The sequence below is a fragment of the Enhydra lutris genome, unplaced genomic scaffold (assembly GCF_002288905.1).
Source record: "Enhydra lutris kenyoni isolate GAN:26980312 unplaced genomic scaffold, ASM228890v2 scaffoldscaffold1, whole genome shotgun sequence".
Classification (NCBI taxonomy): Eukaryota; Metazoa; Chordata; class Mammalia; order Carnivora; family Mustelidae; genus Enhydra; species Enhydra lutris.
In genome coordinates this window covers 95,517,226-95,538,576 of record NW_019154085.1, presented here as the reverse complement: position 1 = coordinate 95,538,576, position 21,351 = coordinate 95,517,226, and the positions used below count along the sequence as shown (strand labels likewise).

The following is a 21,351-nucleotide window of genomic DNA, read 5'->3' as shown; positions in this document are numbered from 1 at the left end:
CAACTTTTTCTGATTTTTTTTAAACAAATTTATAGCAATTTCTGTCTCCATAATTTACATTTTGATATGTATACATCATACTTTCTGGATTTCATTTTTTTTTATTCTTTTCCTTATATTTCCCTACATTCCACCATCCTGGTCTGAGTAAAATTGGAAATAATTTGTTAATGTCTCTTACGTTTTTGTTTCTTACCAAACGTTTAGTGAAGAAGCATATTTTCTTTTATCACATTAAAGGGTAAAACTAATTGTTGAACCAAATAATGAAAACAATAGATTTGGAACAGTTCTTCACTGGGGCACAAATAAATAATTTTTAAATGTTTGTATATGAATTTAAAGAAATTGTCCCCTAACTTAACAAATCCAGTGGAATTAAATGGTTGTTTTGAGAGTTTTGTTTTGTTTTTTGTTCTTTACCTATTAAATTAAGTAGTCTTAAACCAGAGGATATGGCAAGAGAAATAAAAAATTATCTGTTATTTTCCCTTTTGGGGGCAGGAAGGTTGGGGAGATAACTCAAGGATAAAATGCTTTGGTCTTCTATCCCACATGTGTGCCAGAGGTCCACAGTAGTTATTGATCCTCTTGACAGTAAACCTCTCATCTATTACGGGAATTGAATTGAAAACAGCACTAACACTATTGCTGAGGAATGAATATATGTATCTTGTATTATGTATGTGAAGCTGTCATGGTCATTCAAAACAAGGTTAAGTCAACCCCACTAAACAGAAGCAGAAAAAATTCTGGCTACATGAGGCTTTTCAGACAATGGATTGTATAGTGTGAAATAAAATAAGAATAAAATCCTGACGGCCCTTATTCATTTTTAACTGGTACTAGATCTATCACTTAAAGCTTCTGGGTTTGTTTACTTACTTGCAAAGGGAGGTTTACTGTATTGTCTTTTGAAACCTCTGTGTACTCTAAAATTCCATGATTCTGTGTTTCTATCTTATGTGAGTCCTTTTTAGTTCAGAAAGGTGGAATACTGGAAGACTGGTTTGCAGTAGTTTAGTGACTTACTGTCAGTAACTGGAGTCACACAAGCAACTGTTTCAATAGATATGGTTATTTGCCATTACAGTAGTAAGAATTTATTATCTTAACCCTTTATCATAAAATTTACAGCTTGAATACTATAAAGTATACTACATGTAAGGAGATTGATATAAAGAAACTGTTCCTGCATATCACTTATAGCAAAGATTTTGGGTTTATGAGGCCCTGGCTGTTTTCTGTGTAGCCGCTTTCATTCTTATGACTCTTTTTTGAAAGGTTTGCAGCTTTACCATATATGTTTAATATTTTGCAATAATTGGCCTTGTTCCTGAGCTGTTGGATTCGGGGCCGTAGCACTGTCTGAGAGGTTTACATTTCTCACAGTGAACCGGTCTCTTTTTCAGCTGCTTCCTGGCTTCTTTTTATTCAGGTTTCCACTGCTTTTTTCCTTTCTTTTTCTTTTTTTTTAATGCTGTATTAAAGTATTAATATTTGCTTATATTTTCCATTATAATGCCTTTTAATCATGCATCATACTCAGAAATAGGGATTTGAATTTAAATGACGACCTTGTCTTACTATAATTTACCTTTTAAAATTTTGTGAAAGCTATTGCTTTAATTTCTTTTAAAGCAGATTTGAATGGCAGTTTCAGTTTGGTTTATAGCTTTTCTTAAAAGTCTAATGTCTTAAGCATGCCAAACTCATTAGCAAAAGTCAAGTACATCTCTTTCTATATTGCTACATAACTTTTAAAGAATATTAGTGTGCATTAATGCATGCTATCTAATGGACCTATGACCTCTAAAACCATCTGAAACTACTTGGGCTCTGACTGGGGATATAATTCAATTTTTTTTCCCCAAAATGTGATATTATATGCATGTGGGAAGCAAAATGACTCTGTAAAATGAAATGTCATTTTAGTTTTGCAGCCAGTTGATAAATTCAGAGAATATCAATGCATTATATCATCCGTGTTAGCTTTTCAAGTAACTCAGAACTATGTGGTTCCAGTTAAGCTTTGTTATCAGCAGACTATAGTAGGTTCCAGATGAACCACACATAGAAGGAATGTTTTAGGATAAACAGTCTGTAACGTGTGGAGAATATTGGCAGCATTGCAGAACACAAATTTAAAGCTGAGTTGGTCAAGTAAAGGGCGAACGAGGAAGAAATGGACACATTGAATAAGCACCTAAGGGATGATATTAACGGGGACTTAGCTCTCTTAAATAGGGACTTTGGTATAAAGTTAGTTTCTTTGCTGGCATCTTTTGACTCAAGTGATAGGAATTTTGTAATGATGCTACTTTTGATGGCCCTGGTTATCGTTGTTTTTTCATTGATTCTATGAGCTTTCCTGAGTATTGTGTGACCAGCACAGATTCAGACATTGTGTAATACCTACAAATCCACCTATTTCCCTTTTCCCTTCTCCATTAACCTGCTGCCACTGAAACCTGGAGCCAAAAGTATCTGGTAAGTACCCACAGATTTCCTTGAGCTGTACAGACTTTTCCATAGGGTCATCATTTAAATAGCCGTGAGTTCAAACCTCTATGTGGCTGTTTTTATTAGATTCGTTTTTTGTGTGTTTGTGTTCATGATTTTTTCAGGCACAGAAATAGTGGAGCAGATGGTAATACAGGAGAAAGAATAGTGAAGGTGTGTTGGTCTGGTGCCTATGTCTTCTTCTAAATTCACCTAAGAGGCTATCCTTAGTTGAACTTGCCTGCTCACTAAAAATGTGCTGCAGGTGTGTAAGATAGACCCAGATCACAAACTGGAGGTTTTGATGATTTGGAAATAGTTCATCTAAATTGTATTCTAGATACCTAGATACAGATAAACTTAGAATTGGCAAAAATTGCTTATCAAAAAACAACAACAACAACAGCAACACAGATCTACCCTCATACTGCTTCTCCTGTACAAATTTTGTCTTGAAAAACTTAAATGAAATCACCTTAGATTTAGGGCTGTTCTGACAAAGCAGTTCTTCGGTTCTTTTTATTAGCTTTCTTATTATATCTAATTCATATTACTAAGAATGCTTTCCTTTAACAAAAATGCTGTTCAGGTCACCTGCACAAAGTAAAACTAGCCTGTTAAAGCCTGTGCAATACTTTTCTGCTGAGCACTGTGTTTTCTTCTTGCTCTCTTCTCTGTTGAAGGGAAAGAGAGTTAAAAATAGAATATTCTTTGGAGCCCTCCAGGGAAGTGCCTAAGCCATCAATTTATATTGTCCTAGTTCTCTTTGCTTGCAGAATTGATTGTGCTCTCCTCTGAAAGTGCTAGAAGAAATGGGGTGATATTGCAGCAGTTCAGTCCTTTAACAAAGGAGAATGACAGTGTTAAATAACACCTATGTTGAGGTCTGGATATTTTTATTCTGTTGTTTCGTATCACTTATATTGGCATTGCTTACTTTACAAAATACATGTTTTCCCACAGTATTGACACAAATTTCTATGATGATATAGATCCTATTTTCCTCTGACTCCTAGGTTAAAACCTAGACAGATCACAGGAAGGATTTGTGTTGTTGTTGTTTTAATTTCTGATATACTGAAACACTTATTATTAAAGAAAGAATAATTTAGGTGTAGCCAAGTTGGTGATATGTGTTAGATTACTGGAAATACTTTTCTCTTAGAATTTTTTTTCTTCTTCTCCCAAGTTTTTATTTACATTCCAGCTAGTTAACATAGAGTGTGATATTAGCTTCAGGAGTAGAATTTAGTCACTCTTATCAGTTACATACAACACCTGGTCCTCACCACTACAAGTATCCTCCTTAATACCCATCACCTATTTTTTTTAAAAGTTTATTTATCTGAGTCATCTCTATACCCAGCATGGAGCTGGATCTCACAACCCTGGGACCAAGAGTCACATGCTCTTCTGACTGAGACAGCCAGCCAGGTGTCTCTACCCATCACCTATTTAACCCATCCCCCTGCCCACCTCCCCTCCAGCAACCTAATGGTACTTTTCATTCTCTAGGAATCTACTTCCTTTTTCCAGTCTTCAGCTTTCTCCCTCTCTTCTAGATCACTGTTTTTTTTTTTTCCTCATATTTGTTGATCTTCAAACTATACCTTCTAAACTATCAGAACTATCCTTTTAGACTGAATTTACATAATGAACTTGGACCACAGTGCCACTTCTCTACTAAATACTACGCTGTAACAGTTGATGCTCTGCAGCCTGAGATTCCTTTGCTTAAACACAGGTTCAGAGGAATTTGTGAGCAACTTGAATACTTCTTTTAAATGTAAATTTTATTTACCAAGTGTGCATAAAGTGAGGCATACTTGTGATTATATTATGTTGCTAATAAATTAATGACTTTGTCTTGCATGGACAGTGGTAAGGTTCTTATCTTTGATTAGTAGAATGATGTGGTGAATTTTTCTGTTTTTAGTGCTTTGTAACTGAATATTTCTAGTTTTCCCTGAGGTTATAGTAACTTTAACCAACATAGTTCCCTTGGTCTTACATCACCCAAAAAAGTCAATTAATCTTTTTTTCAAATCTTTTTTTTTTTTTTTTAAGTAATCTCTATACCCAACATGGGGCTTGAACTCACAACCCCGAAATCAAAAGTCACACATTCTTCTGACTGAGCCAGCCAGACACCCCAGTCCTTTTGCAACTTTTAATATCCTGCTCTTTAGAGAATATACTCTAAAATTATATACTTTCGGGGTGCCTGGGTGGCTCAGTCAGTTAAGCATCTGCCTTAGGCCCAGGTTATGATCCCAGGTTCCTGGGATCTAGCTCCATGGCTGGCTCCCTGCTTAGTGGGGAGCCCACTTCTCCCTCTGCCTGCCACTCCCCCAGCTTGTGTGCTCTCTCTCTCTGACAAATAAAATCTTTAAAAAAAACAAAATTATATACTTTTCAACTAGTTACTAGGTTGTAGGTTTTTTGTTTTCATTATTGAAATGAATGGTCAAACATCTCATTGTGACACCTAAAAAAACGTTCAGGTACCTCTCCAAATTACCAGTAGAATTTCCCTGCTGGGGAGCTAGTCAGACAGAGTATCAAATGTTAAATGATACCTTTTTTTCAGCCATGACAGGCCTAGAAAGAGTCCTTAGGCCCTGGCAGCTTCCTGCCCAGTGTGGTTCATACCTGGTGAGTTTTCTTGCCTCAAATATAAACGTGAATGTAAAGCTACTCTGTATAGAAAAGAATCATTGCTTCACAAGAACTTAAGGCTTAACCTGTGATACAGAATGTTGCCTTTTGTACACAGGCATCTGGGTTAAATCTAGCTTTGCCCCACTAGGTAAAGTCTGATTTCTTAGCAAAACAAGTCAACTTTGCAGAGAAGAGAACCAGGTTATGAAAGTTCTGTTAAATCTTGTGTGGACTCATATGGGATATAGCAACAGAATATACATTTTGAGCAAAGTCAGCCTTTGAAACAAAATAGCAAAGCTAAGCGCCAATAAGAAACATTGAAGATTGGCGTGAAAGTACACAGATCAAGGGACACGAACCAGAAACATGTCACCATTTGAGCCTCCTTTTCCTCTTCCCAACTGTTTCATATACATGTGAGATCTCATTATAATAAGGCAAGGAAGTATAACCTTGAAATATAGAAGTCGCAAACTACGCGTCTTGAGAGTAATGGGCAAAACAACTAAAGGAGAGTACCTTCCAAGGGGAGGGCATTATGGGCTGATTGTTTAAACTCTTTGATATATAGTCTTTTTTAGCTCCCAAGTTTATCTAACTATCATCTGCACTAACTCTTCAACAGCTTTCACTCTGATTCTTATTTTGGATAATCACATTTATATATACAAATAATCTTAAATTCAAGTGAAAGAGGTTCCCTGGTTGATTGACTATTTGCAATATTTTTTTCCTATAATTAGCGTGAGACTTAAGTATCTTTAACTACAGTAAAAGCCTTCATTAACCAAAATACTGAAAAAATGGAAGGAGACCAAGTGTATAGTATTCCACTTATTTGAGCAGTATTACTCTAATACTCTTTCTACTTCAACATTTGTACCTAAGAAAAGTAAATTTTAGAATCAGACTACGATGTCCAAATCCCACTTTTAACTTACTAGGAGGTAACCTTGGGCAAGGTGTGAACCTCTTTGTTTTGTTTCTTCATCTCACTTCATATATAAAGTGCTTAGAACGGTACCCAAAACCTAATAAATGTCATGTAAATGTTAGCTACTAATGTTACTTTGTGGTGCTATCAAAAAAATGAACATTATGTAGTATTCTAAATGAAAAGACATAGGAATTTTGGGCTAAATTTGTGTTTGGTCTGAATTTTAGAGTGGCCGGAGGAAACTGACATAGTTGGTTCTAAAATATTTAGTCCTTTTGTCTCGTTAGCTTCTTAACACATTCCTTTTCCTTAAAATACAACAGAGTTCACATCAGATGACTTATTTTCTCATCCTTGGATTGTTAACTTGAGGTCTAAATATGTTCTAAAAAATTTCCTTTTCCTTCCCATCTTTTTTTGTTTCTGTTTTTATTTAAATTCAATTAACATACAGTATATTATTAGTTTCAGAAGTAGAGTTAAATGGTTCATCAAGCTTATATAATACCCAGTGCTCATTACATCCCCCAGTTACCTAGTCCCCCTACCCCCCTCCCCTCCAGCAGCCCTCACTTTATTTCCTTTTTTTTTTTTTTCTTAAAGATTTTATTTATTTATTTGACAGAGAGATACAGCAAGACAGGGAACACAGGCAGAGGAGTGGGAGGAGAAGCAGTCTCCCCACTGAGCAGGGAGCTTGATGCGAGGCTCAGTCCCAGAACCCTAGGATCAGGACCTGAGCTGAAGGCAGACGCTTAACAACTAAGCCATCCAGGCGCCCCTCAGTTTATTTCCTATGATTAAGAGTCTCTTATGGTTTGTCTTCCTCTCTGATTTCGTTTTATTTTTCCCTCCCTTCCCCTTATGATCTTCTGTTTTGTTTCTTAAATTCCACATGTGAATGAGATCATATGATAGTTGTCTTTCTCTTATTGACTTCCCATCATTTTTATAAATTTCTGTTAATCTTATCCATAGCTATGGAAACATTACATGCAAAAGGTTTTAAAACAGTATGTATGCCATTTCTATAAATAATGTAAGTGGATATTTATATCTGCATGGAAATAAGGCTAACTATATATACATGTAAATGGTGATTATCTGTGAGTAATTGTCTTACAAAAATGTTTTTTTCCCTAGTAGCTTTTTCCTTTTTTATATTTTCCAAATGTTCTACTGTGAAAACCTATAGTATAATCATGTAAGGCTTTTTTAAGACATGTTTTAAATGTCCAGATTTATTCAGAAATATTGAAATAAAACCTTTTTGTTTCAAGCTTTATATATTAAATGTGAACCAGAACAGTTTTGTGTTATTCCTTATCAAGTAAGCAGTTTGGAGTTAATGACGTGAAATCTGCATTTCAGCTGCAGTGCAGTTTCTAAGGAGAGGACTTATGAGCGACCCAAAATTCATGAATTCACTGAGGTGATTCGTAATCATGCAGTCAAGTTTCATTTTAATGAAATGGCAATTAAATGTGTTTAACCTTATTTTAAGCGTTACCTTAAAACTTTAAGTTCAGCTTTTGCTTACAGAGCCATTTGCTGAACATGGAGAATGAAAAACACCGTTCTCAGTCTGTCTGTCAGCATGCATAGTAAGCTTCTGGTTTCATGTAGAAGCATATATTATTTTGATTCTATTCTGCTAAGAATATGTTTTTCTCTATTATCTCTTCAGTGAGTGTAAATATTGAGTGCGCACTTACTGGCTTAGCTCTGCAATAGCTGATAGGGGTTTCTTTGTTTTTAATGGAAGTGGGGAAGGGAGATGTTAAAGTTTCTAACTTACTCTTAAAAAGCCCACCATTTCATTTTTTGTTTATTAAGGCATACACCATGAGAAAACAATTAAAGAGATCAATTTTATATAATTAATATACAGTGTCATTAGTTTCATGCATGCAATATAATAATTCAACAGTTCTGTACATTACTCAGTGTTCATCAAGATACCCGTACTCCTGATCCTGTACTCCTTCACCTATTTCACCCATCCTGCCAACCACCTCCCCTGTCATAACCACCTGTTTATTCTCTTTATTTAAGAGTCTGGTTTTTTTGTTTCGATCTTTCTTTCAGTTCGTTCCTTTGTTTTGTTTTCCAGATTCCACATATTAATGAAATTGTATGATATCCATCTTTTCCTCACTGACTTATTTCACCTAACATTGTACTCTCTGGGTGTACCCGTGTTGTAGCAAATAGCAGATTTCATTTGTTTTTATGGCTGAGTAATAGTCCATGGTGTACATATTTCATACCACATCTTCTTTATCCACTCATCTATCAATGGACACTTGGGTTACCTTCTTATCTGGGCTATTGTGAGCAATGCTGCAGTAAACATAGGGGTGTATATGTCTTTTTGAATTACTGTTTTCATTTTCTTTGGGTAAATACCCAGTAGTGGAATTACTGGATCATATGGTAATTTTATTTTTAATAAAATTATTAAATTTTATTAAATTTAATAAATTTAATAGTATGGTTAAAATACTATTATATACTATATACCATACTATTTTCCACAATGGCTGCACCAGTTAACATTCCTCCCAACTGTGCACAAAGGTTCCTTTCTCTCTACATTCTCTCCAACCCTTATTTCCTGTGCTTTTGATTTTAGCCATTCTGACAAGTGTAAGGTGATATCTCAGTGTTGTTTTGATTTGCATTTCCCTGATGATGAGTGATGTTGAGCATCTTTTCATGTGTCTGTTGGCCATCTGGATGTCTTCTTTAGAGAAATGACTGTCATGTCCTCTGCCGTTTTTTAATTGGATTTTTTGAGGGTTTTGTTGTTAACTTGTGTAAGTTTTTTTATATATTTTAGGTATTAACCCCTTACCAGATAGATCATTTGCAAATATCTTTTCTCATTCAGTAGGTTACTTTTTTGTTTTGTTGATGGTTTCCTTTGCTGTTCAGAAGCTTTTCAGTTTGGTATAGTCCCAGTCATTTAATTTTGCTGTTTCTCTTGCCCTGGGAGACCTATCTAGAGAAATGTTTCTAAGGCCAATGTCAAAGAAGAAATTACTACCTGTGGGGCGCTTGGCTGGCTTAGTCAGTAGAGCATGTGACTTTTGATCTCAGGGTCATAAATTTGGGCCCCACGTTGGCTGTAGAAATTACTTTTTAAAAATGAGTTAAGTAAACTCTTTAAAAAAAAGAAAAAAATTACTGTATTTTTTTTTCTACGATTTTTATGGTTTCAGGTCTCATACTTATAACTCTAATTCATTTTAAGCTTATTTGCGTTTGGTATAAGAAAATGGTCCTGTTTCATTCTTTTGCATGTAGTTTTCCAGTTTTCCCAGGATCATTTGTTGAAGAGGCTTTTTCCCATTGTATGTTCTTGTCTCCTTTGTCATACATAAATTGAGCATGTAAGTATAATATATTTCTGGGCTTTCTATTCTGTTTCTGTCTGTGTGCCAGTACCATACTATTTTGATTACTAGAGCTTTGTACTATAGTTTGAAATCTAGGAATGTGATACCTCCAGCTTTGTTCTTTTTCAAGATTGTTTTGGCTATTCAGGGTCTTCTCTGGTTATATACAGATTATTTATTAGATATATCAGATTATTTATTCTAGTTTTATAAAAAATATTTTTGATATCTTGATGAGGACTGCATTAAGTATATAGGTTGTTTTAGGTAGTATGGACATTTTAACAGTATTGATTCTTCTAATCCATGAGCATGGAATATCTTTCCATTTGTTTGTGTCATCTTTGACTTCTTTAACAACGTTTGATAGTTTCAAAGTATAAGTCTTTGACCTTCTCAATTAAGTTTATTTACTCTTCTTAATGCAATTATAAGTGAGATTGTTTTCTTAATCTCTCTTTCTGCTACTTCATTATTAGTGTATAGTAATGAACAGATTTCTGTATGTTATTTTTATATCCTGTGTCCTTACTAAGCTCATTTATCAGTTCTAGTAGTTTTTTGGTGGGATTTTCAGGGTATTCTATGTATAATATTATGTCATCTCCAAAAGTGAAAATTTTACTTCATCCTTTCCAATTTGGGTACCTTTTATTTCTTGTCTGACTGCTGGCGCTAGAGCTTCCATTACTTTGTTGATTAAGAGTAGTGGGAGTGAACATCCTTGTCTTGTTCCTGATATTAAAGGAAAAGCTCCATTTTTCACCACTAAATATGTGAGATGTTAGCTGTGGGTTTTTCATATGTGGGCTTTATTATGTATGTATGTTCCCTCTAAACCTACTTTGTTGAGAGTTTTTATCATGAATGGAAGTTGTCCTTTATCAAATGCTTTTCCTGCATCTACTGAGATGAATAATGTGGTTTTATCCTTTCTCTTATTTTTTTCAAAGATGTTATTTATTTATTTAACAGACAGAGATCACAAGTAGGCAGAGAGAGAGGGGAGGAAGCAGGCTCCCCGCTGAGCAGAGAGCCTGATGTGGGTCTCGATCCCAGGACCCTGGGATCATGACCTAAGCCAAAGGCTTTAACCCACTGAGTACCCAGGCGCCCCATCCTTGCTCTTAATACAATGTATCACATTGATCGATTCACAAATACTGAACCATCCTTGCATCCCTGTAATAAATTCTACTCTACACTGGTGAATGATTTTTTTTTTTTAATGTATTGTTGGATTTGGTTTGCTAATATTTTGTCGAAATTTTTATATCTGTGTACATCAGAGATACTGGCCAGTATTTTTCTTTTTTTTTTTTGTAGTGTATCTAGTTTTTGTATCAGAGTAGTTCTGGCCTTATACAATGAACTTAGTAACTTTCCTTCCTCTTCTTTTTTTTTTTTTTTTGGAGTAATTTGAGAAGAACCGGTATTAATTTTTCTTTAAATGTTTGGTAGATGGCATCCAGGTGGCTCAGTGGATTAAGCTTCTGCCTTCAGCTCAGGTCATGATGCCAGGGTTCTGGAATTGAGTCCTGCTTCAGGCTCCCTGCCCAGCAGGGGGTCTTTTCCCTTTACACCTACCCTCTGCTTGTGATCCCTCTCTCTCACACCCCTTTTTTCTCTTTCTCTCAAGTAAATAAAATATTTTAAAATAAATAAATAATAAATGTTTGATAGAATTCCCCTGTGAAGCCATCTGGTCCTGGAGTTCTGTTTTGGGGAAGTTTTTTGATTACTGATTCAATTTCATTGCTAGTAATTGAGAAGTTCAAATTTTCTATTTCTTCCTAATTTCATTTTAGAAGATTATGTGTTTCTAGGAATGTATCCATTCTTTTCAGACTGTGTAATTTGTGGCATATAATTTTTTATAATATTCTTTTATAATCCTTTGCATTTCTGTAGCTGTCAGTTATTTCTCCTCCTTCATTTCTGATTTTATTTAAGTCCTTTCTCTCTCTCTGTCTCTCTCTGTCTCTCTTTCGTTCTTTATGAACCTGGGTATCTGTTCAGAGAATCAGCTCCTGGTTTCACTGATCTGTTCTGTTGTGTTTTTAGTTTCTATTTCATTTCTATTCAACTCTATTAATCTCTAATCCTTATTTACTTCCTTCTGCTGGCTTTGGGCTGTGTTTATTCTTCTTTTCCTAGTTCCTTTAGGTCTAAGATTAGGTTTTTTATTTGAAATTTTTCTTGCCTCTTGAAGTAGGCTTGTATCACCATAAACTTCCCTGTTAGAACAGTTTTTGCTGCATCTCAAAGATTTTGGACCATTGTGTTTTCATTTTCATTTGTCTCTATGTATTTTTTGATTCCCTCTTTGATTTCTTGGTTGAGCCATCTGTTGTTTAATAGGATGTTATTTAGCCTCCATGTATTCATGTTCTTTTTTGACTTTTTCTTGTAATTGATTTCTAGTTTCATACCATTGTAGTCAGAAAAGATGCATGATGTGTTTTCTGTTTTTCTCAATTTACCGAAACTTATTTTGTGGCATAACAAAGTGATCTGTTATAGAGACTATTTCATGTGCACTTCGATGTATGTTACACTGTTTTTTGAAAAAATGTTCTGAATATATCTGATAGGTCCAACTGATCCAATGTGTCATTCAGAGCCACTGCTTCCTTGTTTTCTGTCTGGATGATCTATCCATTGATGTAAATGGAGTGTTATAGTCATAGTCCCCTACTATTATTGTATTACTGTCAGTTTCTTCTTTGATGTCTCTTAATAGTTACTTTATGTACTTAGATATTCCCATGTTGGGTGCATAAATATTTACAGTTGTTATATCCTCTTGTTGGATTGTTCCCTTTATCATGATGTAGTATACTTCTTTGTCTCATGTTACAGTCTTTGTTTTAAAGACTATTTTGTCCTATGTAAGTATTGCTACCCCAGCTTTTTTTTTTCACTTCATTTGCATGGTAACTGTTTTTGTATCCCTTAACTTTCAATCTGCATGATTATTTAGATCTGAAGTGAGTCTCTTGTAGACCTCATATACATGGGTCTTGCTTTTTTTTTTTTTCCTAAAGATTTTATTTACTCGTTTGTCAGAGAGTGCAAGCAGGGAGTGCCACAGGTCAAGGGAGAATCGGGCTCCCTGCTGAGCAAGGAGCCCAGTGTGGGACTTGATGCCAGGATATTGGGATCATGACCTGAGTCGAGGCAGACACTTAACCAGATCAGCCACCCAGGCATCCCAGGGTCTTGCCTTTTTTTTTTTTTTTTTTTTAAGATTTTTCTTTATTTATTCGACAGACAGAGATCACAAGTAGTCAGAGAGCGGGGGGAAGCAGGCTCCCCGCTATGCAGAAAGCCCAATGCGGGGCTCGATCCCAGGACCCTGAGATCATGACCTGAACTGAAGGTGGAAGCTTAACCCACTGAGCCACCCAGGCGCCCCAAGGGTCTTGCTTTTTTATCCACTCATTCACCCTATGTCCATTGATTGGTAGATTTAGTCTATTTACGTTCAAAGTAGTTATTGATGGGTATATACTTCCAGTTATTTTGTTGCTTGTTTTATGCTTGTTTTTGTAGTTCTTCTCTTTTCCTTTCTTCTTTTGCTCTGTTCCCTTGTGGTTTGCTGGCTTTCTTCAGTGAAATGCTTAGATTCCTTTCCCTTTATTTTGTTTATTGCAGGTTTTTGATTTGTGGTTACCATTAGGTTCATATTTACATCATATGCATGTAGCAGTCTGTATCACATTGATGTCAATTTAACTTTGAACCCGTTGTAAGAGAACCAAATTATAATCCCCTCCCACCTACATTCTATGTATATGATGTCATATTTTACATCCTTTTATTTTGTGGATCCCTTGAATGCTTTTTATAGATATAATTTAATGTATTGTTTTTGCACTTTAACCTCTGTAATGATTTCATAAGTGATTAATCTACCACTTTTATTGTGTTTATATTTACTTATGAAATTTTATTCTTTCATAATGTTGTTACTACTGATTATGGCTTTCTTTCCACTCAAAGAATCCCCTTTAACTTCTCTTGTAAATCTGGTTTAATGGTGATGAATTCCTTTAACTTTTATTTGCCTGGAAAACTCTCTTTTTATTCTAAGTGATAATCTTGCCTAGGCAAAGTGTTCTTGTTGGTGGTTTTTTTCCTTTCAGTACTTTGATGTGTATCATGTCACTCTGGCTTACAGTTTCTGCTGAAAAATCAGCTTATTGGTCTTCTGGGATTTCCCTCCTAAGTAACTATTTTCTTTTCTGTTGCTGCTTTTAAAATTCTCTCATTATCACTGCTTTTAATTACTAAGTATCCTGGTGTGAACCTCCTTGGGTTGATATTGTTGGGGGCCCTCTGTGCCTTTTGGATTTAAATATATATTTCTTGCCTCAGATTTGGGGAGTTTTCAGCTATTATTTCTTCAAAAAAATTTTTCTGCCTCCTTTTCTCTCTCATGTCTTTCTGGGATCCCAAAAATGCAAATATTATTACACTTGATGATGTTGCTGAGCTCCCTTAACCTATTCTCATTTTTTATTGTTATTTTTTCTTTTTGATTTTCATTACCTTGCCTTCTAGATTAATGATCTGTTTTTCTGCATCCTCTGATCTGTTGATTCCTTCTAGTATATTTTTCATTTCAGTTCTTGAATTCTTCATCTCTGACCGGGTTGTTTTTTTGTTGTTGTTGTTTTGTTTTGTTTTTTTCTTTTTGTTGAAGTTCTCATTGAGTTTGTCCTTTTTTTTTTCTCCAAGTCCAGTTAGTGTCTTTGTATTATTACAAAGTACATTACTTTGAATTCTTTATCCAGGAATGTTGCTGATCTCCGTTTCATTTATCTCTTTTTTTGCGATTTTGTCCTGTTCTTTAATTTGGGACATATTTTATTCTCCTCATTTTGTATAACTCTGTGTTTGTTTCTATGTATTAGGAAGGTGAGCTATGTCTACTGATCTTGAAAGTAGTAGCCTTATGAAGAAGGGCAGTGCCCTGTAGCACAGTGTCTCCTGTTTACCTGAACCAGGTTCTTCAGGGTGTCTCCTCCATGGGTTGCATGTTCTCTGCTGTTGTATCTGAGCCACATTTATCTTCAGTTCTCTTAGCTGCACCTTGCATGCTGTGGGCAGGATTTAGTCCCTGTGCTATTTAGGGCCAAGATTAGGGCCACTGCGGGCATTCTCACCAATCAGATCAGATGCCTGCCCTCATCCAGTTCACTGTGGCTACAATAGCACCGACCTGCAGGGTCCCCTGAGAGGCTTTTGTAGGTAGGTGGGGCCAGCAGTCAGACTAGATCCCTGCCCCCATTTTGTCTGGCATGGCTGCAGTGATTCCCAAACTGCAGGGCTCTCTTCTTGTGTTGCCCCTGAGAGTTTTTTGTTGGTGGGTGTGACTGGCAGATCAGATGTCTGCCCCCATTCCATCTGCTGGGGCTGCATTGGAACTACTTTGTATGGTTATCTTCCCCTCTCCCCAAGGCAGGAGTCACTTTGGAGTGCCTCCCATTCCTGTTCGGCTGCTTGGAGGGTATAATGCAACAAAAGTCACTTAGGAGGGTTACCTATAGCTTTTAAAACATCTGGAAATAAGGAAATGAACAAAATTATGTGAAGATTAATATGAGCTTCTTAGGAAATATATTTTCTTTTAAAGTGTTTGCCATTCTTGTTTTTAATAGCTCCACTATTATTTTGGGAATATGCTACCAGTGTATTTATGCTACTTTTGAATGAAGTACTAATATTTAGTCATTGTTCTATTTTCCAAGTCTTTCATATCTAGAACTTTGTGTTCCCACAACTCTTCTACTCTTCCCTACAGGTATTATTCATTTTATACTTTTTTTCTATCATTTTTTTTTTAAGTCCAAGCTCAAATGTCTACCTCTGTCAGGGTTAATTTCTCCCTCCTGTTTTCCTAAGTCCTATTTATACTGCTGTTCTAATATGGTGTCAGGGCTAAGCATACCTAATTCAAAGATAGGGACCTTACTTGTCTTTATATCACCCACCTGGGTTCACAACATACTGCCATCTGTTACAAATGGTGAGGTGCTAGAGTCAGATATTTTAGATTTCATGTTATGTTGTCATGTTTTGAAAATGTACATGATGTTTATGTGGAGGTAATACTGTGACATGGATATTGATTGGGATTTGGTTGCATTAGGAAATCTAAAATACCATTGGAAATTTACTGGTGCAAATTCCATAATGTAGTATCCTGTGACATGGAATCTATAACTATTTATTGCAAGTTTTCTGTCAAACTTTTTTTCATAAGAGAGAATTTTTATGAAAAATTCTCCAATGCTCCAAGGCTCCAATGTGAATCTCCAAAAATTAGTAAATTTAAGTAAAGGAGATCAGAGCCACATTTGCCATGCATTGACATTTTTTTTTCAAGGTTATATTGCAAAGGTAAGCTATAACTTTAAAAGTACTTTGAATAAACTACAAGGGTAGTATGAGAAATAGTTGAAGTTCCTTGGGGGGATGTGACTGCATAAGTCAAGGTATTTTAAGTCAGGTTATGTTACAGTGAATTCTGCCAGGTTTCTACATTTTTCTTTTCAATTGTAGTGAACTATATTCTCACAAGACCATTGTAATTTACTTTTCCAATCTATAAAGAGCTGAGCCCAAATTCTGACACTGCAGTTTATGCTTCTCTGTGTGTATGTTCTGAGGTAGTATTTCCAACACAAGAAAAGGTTGTATCTTCACGTCCCATTTCCATTCCTGCTCTTTATGTTCCTAGGAGTGGAAATGTGTCAATGTGTGTTTTCATGGTGTTTGGAATTTAGAGCATGAATTTGAAGTACATGTGATTTGATAAACTGAAAAGAGGGCTGACTGTTAATTGTTAAGACTAAAGGGCAAGAAATGAGCTTCTCCTGGTCCTTTCTCTGCCTACAAGTTTAAGTATTATAGAAAATTCATTCACAGAAAAGTTGAGGAAATAGCATATTATCAATCACTTCATTACTGACTAGGATTAGAATTTAAATTTTTTGTACTAAGTTCGATTTGTCATTTGTAACATGGCCATAATGCACTATTGCCATAGAGATAGCATAATTTTACAAAACCCTTCACTGTTAAATAATAGTTCACTATAACTGGATTTTTATTTTGTTGGTGTTAATATGTTCTTTAGTTAACAAATATGCTTTGTATTTCTACCTTTAGAGAAGGTTGATCCTAGACTTTATTAAATTATTTAGTCATTGAGCAGAATCATTGAGACCTCAAGGCAGCTACAGTGATGCTGTTGTCTATAATCAAATACCTGAGATGCGACCTTTGCCATTTCTGTTGCTTTGGGGATTAATAAACATAGAAATGAACTGATATTTATAAGATAGTGAGATATATTTGTGGTATTACCAGAGAAATCATTTAACTGACATTTAGTTGTGAAAGTTTGTATAGACAATACTATAATTTTGTTCATTTTTGTAGAAACTTTTTTAAATACCCTGAAGCTGGATGGTTAGTTATTTTTATCTGGTTTCTTTTAAGAAAGAAAAAAATGATTTCTGATAACATCTAGTAATTTATATAAGTTTGGAGATAATTGGTTTACCTAAAAGGAATCCTCTTAGGGTCAAGAAACAAAATACAATTCCTCTTTTCTTTCTTTTTTTTAAATACAATTCTTAATTCACTACTCAAAGCTTATCATTGTGGGTTTTTATTTAAATAAATAATTGCTTTTTATTTAAAAAAGTAAATTTATACTCTCAATTTACTACTTAAGTAACTCTTAAAGTAGTAAATACTTAAGTAGTAAATTACTACCAGTGCCTTTAGTTTAGAGAAGAGTTGTCCCTTAGGTGTCTGATTTGTGACGTCAGTCAAATTACTTAATCTCTTTAATGATCTGTTTCTCTGCAAGTGACCTTAGTAATATAATAAGGAAGTAATCTAAAAATTTGCTAAATGACTCCATTTCCCTTGTGCTCTTGACACATTCCTAATATAAGGATTCCTATTTTAGTGTGACAACCATTCTATAAAAGTGGTTCTCTTCTTTCCTGTTTTTGGTATTCAGAAGGGCTAGCTTCCTGGGCATGCACCCTCTGATGTAACGCAGGGCCCTGTGTTTGGTTTAATGTTCTGCTCTTACCAACTCAAAATTCTCAGTAATTTTTAACAAGCAGCCCTGCATTTTCCTCTTGCCTAGGTACTAGAAATTATGTAGCCAGTACTGGTCCTCAGAAACTAATTGTCTATAAACCAAGTCTGTGACCATATAAATTTCCTCAATTATAAAGGAAATCTTTGTACACAAATTTTATTTGAATGTATTTTAAGTGGGGAAAAAAATATAGCTGGGAGTTACCTATACAGTAAACCCTTTAAAAGTTAGCTCTCATGATAGAGGATTTTTAAGATTTGCTATTTTAACAGAATTTTGTCATTTCAAAACACAAAAGTGTTTGCTTAAAACACAAAAACATTCTATTAGATAAAAAATAAATAAATAAATTCAAAGCAGGGCTTAACTCATTGTGCCATTACAGGTTATCAAGTTATACCCAACCACCAGCAAAACTACCAAGGACTAGTTGGAGTTCAGCAACCCCAGAGTCAGAGCCTACTTGGTGGCCAGCCCAACAGCATTGGAAATCAGATCCAAGGAGTAGTCATCCCATATCCTTCAGTGCCCTCATACCAGGTATGTTGTTACTATTGCCATCTTTGGGTGGAGGAGATTTTGAATAAATAAAATGTATAGCCACAGTTCATCTCCTCTCTTGTGTTAATATAGAGAAAATGCTTTTGTGATACATAACTTTATGGTCTCAAGAGTTTTATTAGTGTAGCAGCTTTGTTTTACCTTCATGTACTGCTTTATTCATTCACTTCTGTAATTTTTATAAAAAATTATATGTGAGCTACAATATTAACCACATTGGTAGTAGCAAATAAATTTTATTTGGCATTGTCTGTGTTTCCAATGATATAAATGTATAATAAGAAAGTATCTTATTCTATTCTTCAGCTTCTTATAAAGTCTCTTTTGAGGGAAGAGTGGAATGAGAGGGAAAATAATGGTAGAGATAGGTATCTAAAAGAGTGAGGTAGAGTACAAACTATAAATCAGTGTTTATAGAGAAGAATGTTGTTTTCCATGCTAGAACTGATCTTTTTCCTCACCTCAGTCCCAAAAAAGAATGGCATATCATGTATATGATATCATGTATTAAAAATGTGGATTTTAATTTATAGTTCTAAAGTGGAAATATCTATTGTTCCATGAATAAGTGAAATATATCTAGTATAATATGGCATATTTTCAGAAATTTGTTTTGTTCTTCCTTCATCTTTCTGGAATTACTTGCAAATGAGTTTGTTTTATTAGCCTCATGGTTTTCCATAGCTGAACCTAATGTTAAGAAATCAGAGACCGTTTTCATTCATCTCAACAGGTAAAGACAGTCTAGTTAGGAAGATAAATGTACATGTAAACAAGTTGATGATAGTGCACGGACCCATAACTAAAGGGATTATGAAGTAGAGCCATAAATAGATTAGAAACTTAAATGTAGAAGTTCTCTAGAAAAATAAGAACCTTTAACTATCTCTTAAGAAAATTATGGGCATAAATTGGTTAAGAAGAAATCCTGGGGATGGGAAGGGATATAAGTAAAGATGCTAGCATATTTCATGTAATTCCAGAAATTTTAAATTGGAATTAAATGTAAACTATGGAACTGTCAGGGACTAGTGAGCTCTAAGGGCATGTCTAGTAAAATATATATATATATATATATATATATCTGTTTGTCTAGTTTTCTAGCTTCTTACTAATAGAAAGCAACTAAGGAAAAAAGAAAAGATGAGTAATAAAACCAGATTTTGCATCTTTGTTTTCTCTCCCATCTCCATGCTTCCTTATCCTCTGTGCTTGAGCCCAGGCACATGAGACTGCCCATTCCCTTCTTCTCCTAGCTAGACATTAGAGAGGATCAGTACCAGGCCAGGAAATCTCTCCTGTCAAGAACCTTGGTTGTGCTACCTAACCCAGTACATTGAGCATCTGTTAGATGTCCAGGTACTATGAAACTACGATCTGCCCTTTACCTCTAGGGACTCACAGTCTAGTGCAAGTTACACAATTTTTAAATAAATTACAGACTTGTTAATGTAGGGTTTTTTTTTTTTTTTAAGCTAGACACTAGAAATGTAGCAGAACTAAGACAATAATTAAAATTTCTACAGTGTACTTTTTTTATAAGTTATAAATCATTTCTCAAAGTATTTTATATAATTGTCATACTGGGTAAAAGACAATGAGAAGGGTGGCCCTGTAGAGCAATTAGAGCCTGCTTTATAATTCCTGCTACCTCTGGTAGAGAGGCTGAGTGAGGGATAAAATGCTGTCTAAAAACTAAGTCAGAAAAATCATCTGTCCTTAGTAAATTGTATTTGGTGGCCATATGTCTCACACACTGTTCCCTCTCTTTTTTAGTTTTTCTTTACCACTAGTTACAGATTTGTTCTATAGCTTAATCGTCTAGATTGAACTGTGTCATTGTCCCTGGATCTGCATTGAGTATATATTAACTTAGATACAATCAGAAATAATAATCTTAGAATGTTACACTCCCACAGTAGGCACAAAAGACTGATATATATTATGTTATACAGAGTTGGATACATCAAATGAATAATGTCCTCTTTACAATAACTGAGCCAAATTGAAAGTAATTAAGGGATTACTGTGTGTTTTGAAAAGACTAGTTTGCATTTCAGAAACAAGACTTATTAGAAGTTAATCACCTTCTAAGTCATGGAAGCCATGTATAGAGAATAATGAAATGGTTAAAGAGCTGAAGCTCTGGAGCCAGAGGGTATAGTTTCAAATCTTAACTTCCCTGCTTACTAGCTATACAACCTTGGACAATTTTCCCCATCTATAAAATAGGGATGATAAAAGTAACTTCTTATAGTTATTAGGAAGACTTAATATTATAACATGCATAAAGTTATTAGAACAGAACCTGACGCATGGTGATAAATAAATACTTAGTAATGTTAATTTGCCTTATCATCAGTATCATCTGTTATTGCTACTACAATTGCTAACATCATCATCATAACCATCAGAAGCTTTTGTATTGGCCTTACTTAGCAAAATCAGTATAATCCACCTGTAATGTTGTGGCCCATTTATAAATTAAGAACCCATTACAACAGAAAAAACAACAACAGAAGAGTCCATTGTGTCTGTGGTTTCTATTTTAGAAACCAGAGACCTGAAAAATCCATTCTGTTCATGCGGGTTCTATGTAGATAATATAGAAAACAGAACTGAAAGATCCGCTGTTCACCAGATGTCTATTCTGCAAGATCCTGCAAGCAGAGATTACAGTAGAGATAATGCCTCCCATTAGATGGGGATAGCATCTCATTTTTTCACATAAGGAGCTGTTGGACCTCAAAATAGTTAAGTCATTTGCCTAACGTTTCATAGATAGCTAAAGGATAAAGCCAATATCACATCTAGATATTTTAAGCTCCAAAACTCACAGTCTTTCTGATCCAGTGTATGCTGCCCTACCTGAGTTTTGTTTAGCTCTATCTGAGATGTACTGTATTATCTACTCTTCCACGTCAAATGATCATGCTTATTTGGAAACCATTTCTTTTTTAAAACAACTTTTACTTAGAGATGTAAGTCACATTTTATTTTTATAATCTAATGCATCTCGCCTACTGTTCAGTTGCTAAATGCTAGCCAAAAGCTAAAGCTGGCTGAAAAGAACAGAAATAAAGTGGTGGTACTGTGGCTAACTTATCATGACTATTGGCACTTTAGCTTATTTCTAAATGTTGATACTGGAAATG

The 21,351-nt window shown here is 34.9% G+C and overlaps 1 protein-coding gene across 8 annotated transcripts in view; it reads left to right on the top strand.

Annotated features, from left to right (window-relative positions):
* The window catches only part of LOC111155965 (R3H domain containing 1), a 135,838-nt gene that overhangs the window by 63,361 nt on the left and 51,126 nt on the right, over window positions 1–21,351 (top strand). For all 8 annotated transcript variants that reach the window (XM_022516737.1, XM_022516991.1, XM_022516654.1 and 5 more), the window contains one exon: window positions 18,021–18,175. In XM_022516737.1, the coding sequence (XP_022372445.1) occupies window positions 18,021–18,175 (155 nt within the window). The remainder of the gene's footprint in view (window positions 1–18,020; window positions 18,176–21,351) is intronic.